The sequence below is a fragment of the Salarias fasciatus genome, chromosome 2 (assembly GCF_902148845.1).
Source record: "Salarias fasciatus chromosome 2, fSalaFa1.1, whole genome shotgun sequence".
NCBI lineage: Eukaryota > Metazoa > Chordata > Actinopteri > Blenniiformes > Blenniidae > Salarias > Salarias fasciatus.
In genome coordinates, this window is record NC_043746.1 from 20,812,279 (window position 1) to 20,819,708 (window position 7,430).

The 7,430-nt window shown below is 41.5% G+C and overlaps 1 protein-coding gene across 1 annotated transcript; it reads left to right on the forward strand.

The window, feature by feature from the left end:
- The first annotated feature begins 3,315 nt into the window (after positions 1-3,315).
- LOC115405148 (PC-esterase domain-containing protein 1A-like) lies at positions 3,316-6,835 on the forward strand. The gene is made up of 8 exons (XM_030114628.1): positions 3,316-3,391; positions 3,710-3,789; positions 3,890-4,122; positions 4,233-4,383; positions 4,538-4,784; positions 4,927-4,992; positions 6,537-6,635; positions 6,711-6,835. Exons 1-8 carry the CDS (start codon positions 3,316-3,318, stop codon positions 6,833-6,835), a joined length of 1,077 nt encoding a protein of 358 aa, XP_029970488.1.
- The last annotated feature ends 595 nt before the right edge of the window (positions 6,836-7,430 follow it).

Here is a 7,430-nt window from a genome sequence, read left to right on the forward strand (position 1 = left end):
TTCACATAGTCACAGCAGCAATGTTCATATATGCATTATATGCATATGTGCAGTTTACATGTTTATGTGTGAACATGTAATCCAAACACATCCTCGCTTAGTCGATTACTGACGTTGAAATACCGTGGCAGTGAATTTGTGATCGTCTCTCTGTGTTTGCCAAATGATGGACTGACCACCTGCCTTTCACTCTGTGTCAGCTGCAATCAGCTTGACGCCCACCGTGACCCTAAATTCGGTACAGCTGTTATCGAAAAAGGACGGATGGAAAATATCACCATCATCCATCCGTCTCCTGAGCCATCGGCAGCTTGATGGACGGGCCGCCAGTCCGTCACACAGCGAACACAAAGAGACATCAGACACACATAGAAATCACCGATCAGCTTAATATGCATGTCTCTGAAAAGGGAAAGGAAGTCTAAGAAATTCAAGCATTCCCATGAGGAGCATCACAGACTGACCCATAATTGAAGTGGAGTACGCTCACAGTGAGGAAAGACCACTAAGCACTGCAGCACAGGGTCACATCAATCCACTCCACACTATTCTTTTTTTTTTCTCAGGGCTCAAGAGGAAAGTGACAAAATTTCACTCATTTCAGGTAGAACGGTGAAATATTTCCTCGGTTTGCAGAAACACAGATACATTTGATGACAAACAGAGAAACAATGAGTGGGATGTAGCTCCACACCAGTGAGGCTTTTTTTCAACTGCAAGGTGCAACAATAGTCTGCCAGAGATTCTGAGAGCATTCCAAAACACTGAAGCTTTCTCAAAATATTCCATTACAGTTTGGTGATTTGTCTTCTGTGGGGTTTTTGTAACTCAGTTTCAACAATCATTTTCATCGTTGCATCTTTTTCCATTGTGGTGTTTTGATTTGCTGTTGTCTTGCTCTCCCTTTCTCTTCACTTTCCTATCATCTGTAAAGGAATTTCAATCATACCTCACTGCACGGAAGGTGCAACACCAATGAAGTGTCACTGACTTTAAATCATTGTTTTATATTGGGAAAAAAATGTGTTCTTGGTTTATGAAGTTTCTACCCATGAATGAATTTAGCCAATATCAAGCCTTACACTGAGCCTTGAAACGCCTCATCAACCTTCCTTAAAAGCCGCCCTGTCACATCAAATCATAATGAATTTCCAGTGTCCTTCAGAGATATTGAACAAAAACCAGGTTTAATAACCAGCTTATAAGCGTTGGTGTGCCAAAGCCCCTGCCTCGGGGGCTTTTTTCCTTCAACGGGAAAATACTTTGAGCCACTTTGCTGCTGCTGGGAGAAAAATACTGAGGGAAGAAGTAATGCAGCTTAAACCCTGCAACGGCTTTACTTCACTGGATCCCGTCCCAGATGCTTTTAAAAAGGTATCTCATTGACCACAGAGGATTAAACATCGGCTATATCAGTCACTGATACATTTACTGCTTTTGTCAAACTCTGATTCTTCAGTGCTTTTTTTTTTTCTTTTTCTTTTTTTTTTATAAGACTCCTGCATTTCTATTATTTCTATCGCTAAATGGTTTGATTAATACACCGACCTGTGTTTTAGGCACACAAACTTAGGTTGATTGGTCATTTTTAATGTTGTTATGTGCCAAACTGTGGTTTTGGTGTACACACACCTGTAGCTACAACAAGCATGTACAATAAATATCAGTCTTTTTTTTTCCTTTTTTTTTTTTTTTTTTTGCTTTTAGGCTACATCTCTACATTGTTTTTTTCATCAATTTGCATCTTAAATTACTGGGTGAGGAGGTTCAATAAAGATGGTTTAAATTGAGCAGCAGGTTGCAGCCATCAGGCCCACTGTTGCATCCTTGCCTACAGCTCTTGAGGGAGTAATTGAACAGTGACATTAAGGTGTAATTGAATTGCATTCTGCCCCCTTGTGGACAGGGGGAAGGGTGAAACGCCTCTTTGGCCAGCTGGTAATCACCAAGTCACTGCAGAGGCACTTGACAAAACACAGCTAATCAATGCAAGCAGCTCATCCTCTAAGACATGTATAAAGACCCATAAAATGGTCCATTGCCGGTTAAACTTTGTCTACATTTTTATTTTCTTTTATGTATTCTCATGCAAAGCTCAGCCTGAATTTCTCGTCTTACAACAAGTCCTGTTCTGCACATCAGTAACATGAAAGAGAAAACATCAATCATGCAAGCAATCTATGAACACATCTGTTTATTCAAGCAGCACAAAATTAAAATCATTCATCACCCTGCACTGCTGGACTTCCTCGGTTCAATCACAGCCCAGCCCACAATCAGCAGAGAAATGAAAGAGCATAAAAAGTATTTATCGTTTCTAACCAGTGTTGCCAACGTGGCGACTTTTTTTTTTTTTTTTTTTAATCAAAAGCGACAAGCAACAAATCTAGCGACTTTTTCTGGTGCCTTGGAGACTCTGACGGGACAGGACACGGAGAAAGCGGAGCTCAAGGTTTCCATTCAGAAACACCTTGTAAATCTTTTCTCCTACAGTCCCTGAACGCGCCTCGAGCTGACAAGAACCTGAGTGCTCTGACTGTGTTTTCTCCCTCTCTCTTAATTTTTTCATCAAAATTTTCTTCTTTTTTGAAAATATTTTGGACCCGAGTGATTATTTAATGTCGTCGATTGCCCAACTGAAAGATTAACTCTTCAGAGAAACAGGACAACCGCTTAGCTAAATACATGTTTTAAAGAAACAAACGAGGAAACCGAGGCTAAGCTAGCGGTGCTAGGTGCTAATCGAGCGGCGGCTTCGAAGTACAATAATGGTAAGTTCTATAAATTAATGATTTAGGTGAAGGCTGTACTTTTGAGCTTGTGGCTAAAGTATTCAAATCTCACTGTTTGGTAGCTAACAAACAATTTTCAAATTAGGGGAACCAGCATTGCTAGTGAGTGGGTGTTTCAGATTGACTGGTTTCCTTGTTAGCTAGTGTTAAACTTCCTTTAGTGTGTCTTGTTGTTGCAGATGTTTAAAAAGAGACTCACAAAATCTATAAAACTTGAAATCTTTATTGCGAATGTGACCTAACAGCGTTCTCTGGTACACCTGCTGATTTCTGTTGAGTTTTTATTCACGTCTGCTCTTGCTAGTACCAGGAAGTTGGTCACCAATTAGCAGGGTAACCAGTTAATCTGAAACACGGATCAAAAGTGGTAAATTTCTGCTGGATTAATTTACAAAACCAGCCAAGTGTAATGGAACTGTGTTTTTATTTTCTGATGTGTTCATTCATTTGCGTTCTCATTCTAAATCACAGCCTGGCAATAAAATAATATCTGGAATTTTTTTTTCCAAATCAACAGGAAGAGATGAGGAACTTTGTGAGTCACAAGCAGGCCTGCCAGCTGCTCCACAACAAATTTGTGGTGGTGTTGGTAAGTTCTAGTGAGTACTAGTTAAATTTACATTACCTCCTATAAATATTCTTTTCAAGTGTTGATTTGTTCAGAGCAGCTTAGATTAAAATATTTTAATTTACTTTCTGTTCATAAATGAAAGGACCGTAGGCTATCATACCTGAACTTGTCACACATCAGCATTCACACCTACTGGCAATTAATGTAACCTTTGTTACATATTTTGAAATGTTAAAAGAACACAGAAGTAGTTTTCTGTTTTAGGTATAACTTCACAGTAAATTGCTTGAGTCTGTGGTGTTTTTTGATTGTAATTTTAAATTCTTTTTTGAAATTTCCCCATCAGATCAGCGAGCAATATATAAGGATCTTGTTCTGCTGCTGCAAAAGGACAAGTTTCTCACCCTAAAACAACTACAAACCAAGGCAAGGACTAAAAGGCAGACACTTGAAGAGCTTTAAACAACTTTAAAAAACTTGAAAAATTTGTTCCTTCAGGCCTTACCTTTCCAAATTCCTCCTAAAGGGGGAGATGAACTTCGAGCAGGACTGCCTGGTGGAGGGAGGCTGTCTGAGCAAGCTGCACAATGGGATATCATACAGAGAAGTCAGGCAGTTTCAGTCTGACCACCACCTTGTGCGCTTCTACTTTCTGACGCGCATCTACTCGCAGTATATGGAAAGTGTCCTGGAGGACTTCCGGCAGGGTTTGAAACCAGACGTGGTCGTCATCAACTCCTGCCTTTGGGATATTTCAAGGTGGGAAGATGGTTTGTACTGTTGCTGAATTTATGGTATGAGATCCCTGTTAGATGGTGCAGGTTGACCTGATGAAGCTGTTTTGTTTTTTGTTTTTTTTTATGTTTTAGGTACTCCCGCAATTGGACTGGTGATTACAAGGAGAGCCTTCACAGATGCTTTGAGGAGCTTAAAGCGATTCTGCCGGAGGAAACGCTGGTCATCTGGAACCTCACCATGCCTTTAGGAGAGAAGATCAAAGGAGGGTTCCTGGTGCCCGAGGTGCGTCCTGCTCCTGTTGGATTAGCTTCACATTGACTGTATGTAGAAGTTGTCTATACCCCTTGGTACTGGGGAATAGCATCTATTTGGAAAGGTTTTTACTTCGTTCGCACGTTTATACATGTTTTTAATGTCTCTGAATCACTCCCCTCAGATTCAGCACATGGCTTCGCAACTGCGTTTTGATGTGATCGAAGCCAACTTCTTCAGCGGGACGCTGGCCGACGCGTATAATCTGGATGTGGTGGACCTCCACTTCCATTTCCGCTTCTCCCTGCACCGTCGGACCAACGACGGCGTGCACTGGGACAACGTGGCCCTCCGCAGGATAACATCCGTGCTGCTGCGGCACGCCGCAGACGCCTGGGGCGTGGCGCTGACGAGTCCACCGGATGCTAGCGGCAAGAACAAGACCACACACACAAATATGCTTCAGATATCGCTCCCCATCTTCCTGGTTTATACTTGGTGTCTTCTTTATACTGACACTGCTCTGGAAAGTATTTTCTTTCCTCTAAAGTGTGTGTTGTTGTTTGCATGCAGAGCACAGTGTGGCAGAGATCAAGCTCTCGGCCAATATCAACAAAAATGGTGCTCCAAAATACCAAGGTGGGCTGAAGTTAATTCTGTTTCGATTATTATAAAACATGAATCAACACAATGACTAACTCAAGTAGAACATATATCTGTTAACAACATACTCTTTAATCTTTTCTCAAGTGTTTACTTTCATTTCATTGCATGGATACAGCAGTATAATCACTGGCACTGACACAGACTGTGATTGAACTTCATTTAAAACCCAAATCTTGTTTGAAAGCGTCTTTAAGGAGCTTCAGTTTTTGGCATCTTTGGCAGATCGGCGCCCAGCGAGGATTCACTACAGCGACCACAGGGAGATCCTCTTCCCTCATTCCCAAGGTTATGGCGACGTCCGGTGCCACCCAGGACCACGGCCTCACCCCCCCATGTACCGACGTGTCCCCCTCCCTCCTCCACCACCCTCACTAAATTACAGGTTTCCTTATGGAAACAGGCCTGCTCGAAGTGGTAAGTTTTCCTCCCAGACTCTTAGTATAATTCCCTACCCTCATGGTTTAAGCTTTATCGTCAGGAAAGTACGATGCCATACATAAGGATTTATAGTCTCGTGAAAATCGGGTTTGTCAAATATAAGGCCTGTGGGCCAAAATCAGCCCGCAAGAGGCTTCAATCTGGCCCTCAACCCCACCAAGCAAATTGTTAAAATTGTAGAGAAAACATTTTTTTTTTTTTTTTTTTTACGCAGAGCTCTCAAAGCGTAGCAGACACGTCACAATGAGACCTGGGCTGAGAGGTCAGTGGTGCGGCCATGGAAGATAGCTTGCTAGCAAACTAGCATTAGCCCCAAAGCCATGCTGCCAGGGTGAGTTTTTAAAGGCATGCAAAATACAATGTTTTTTGGACATTTCACTGTATTTTGCATAATTAAAATTGGCTTTATGTTGAGATTGCAGTCATTTTCTATATAGACCTCCTCAAAACTAAATCTGATCTAAATTAATCTAATAATAGGCAGATAGATTTCATTATTATTGGTAAAAAAAAAAAAGGTGAAAATCCGTAGCTTCCAGTCCTGAGAGACAGCACATTTTGCAGACGGTAAAGTCGGTGAGACGGTGCCGATAACTGTCGTCTTTGCAGGTGAACACATATAATGTTTGCAAACGGCTTGTGTTTAGTCACTTCCTGTTTTTTAAAGGCAAACCTGCGTTACACAGATATCTACCAGTGTTTGTCTTAAAAATTAATACGGGTGACTGGAATATCGATATCGTATCATTTTAATATCGTCATGGAGCTAAGTATCAATATTTGTCTCACAGTCCTAAGATATTCTGTTTTCTATATACTGAAGCTGCTCTGGTAAGTATTTTCCTTGTATTAAAACTTTGCTTTCAGAGCACAATGGGGATGAGATTCAGTACTTGACTAACAGAAACGGAGCTCCAAAATTCATCGGTAAGAACCACATGAAGACGACGTGTGTATCAATGGTAAAACGTTGATAAATATAAAGACTAACGATAATTCTGCAGGGAAGGCAATATCTGTTAATGACATACTGTTTATTCGTTTTTGGGTTTTTTCTCTCCCCTGTCATGCCCCACCAGCACCACAACCTTACTCCCCCATGTACGGACGCATCCCCCTCCCTCCACCACCCTCGTCATCTTTCAGGTTTCCGTATGAGAACAGGCCTGTTCGAGATGGTAAGCGCCGCCGCGCCGCCATGTTGATTTTCGTTTCCTGCCTCAGCCTCTGACCGAGCCCCTCGTGTCTTGCAGACTTTGCCTCCAGGCCGCACGGGGACCTGGGGCCGTACAGGCAGTCCGTGTTGAGGAACCAGTGCACCACCAGGCAGCACTACGCCCCGTACCCCCTCGGCAGATGTAACAGATACAACTACTGAAGCGTTGATGTTGTGCAGTCAGACCTGCTCGAATTCAGTTCACACACTTTCACATGTAGTCCTCTGATACAGATTTGTAATTTTGAGCCATTTGGCTTTTGTTCAAGTACATATATGGAACCTTTTAGACACCGTTTTAATACTGGGCTTTGTCTCAGTTGCTGAAGATCATTAAAGTGATGTTTGTTTATCATTACGTCTCATCATTTATAATGAAGAACCAGGAGCAGATCAAGAATGAACCGTCAGCAACTTTGGATTAATCTAGATAGATTCAGAAGTCCTTTTATAGTTTTGGGTAATGTGCTAAAGAAGATGATTAAATGGTTTTAGGTCTTAATGTATAAGTGATGCATACTTTAATTGTACCTGCAGTCCTGTCATGTATAAAGTACTTATAAATAGAAAACACATCAATTTATTTTCTAGTTCTTAACAGAATTAAACACAGGTGAAATAGAGCTAAGCTGCCTTAACGTTGATGCACTTCAGAGTGAAGCTGAATAGATCTTTTTTTTTTTTTTTTTTTGCAACGTGAAGCATTTACTGCATGCTGTTTGTGCACAAGTTTCTCTTGAAGGTGATGCAGTGAAGT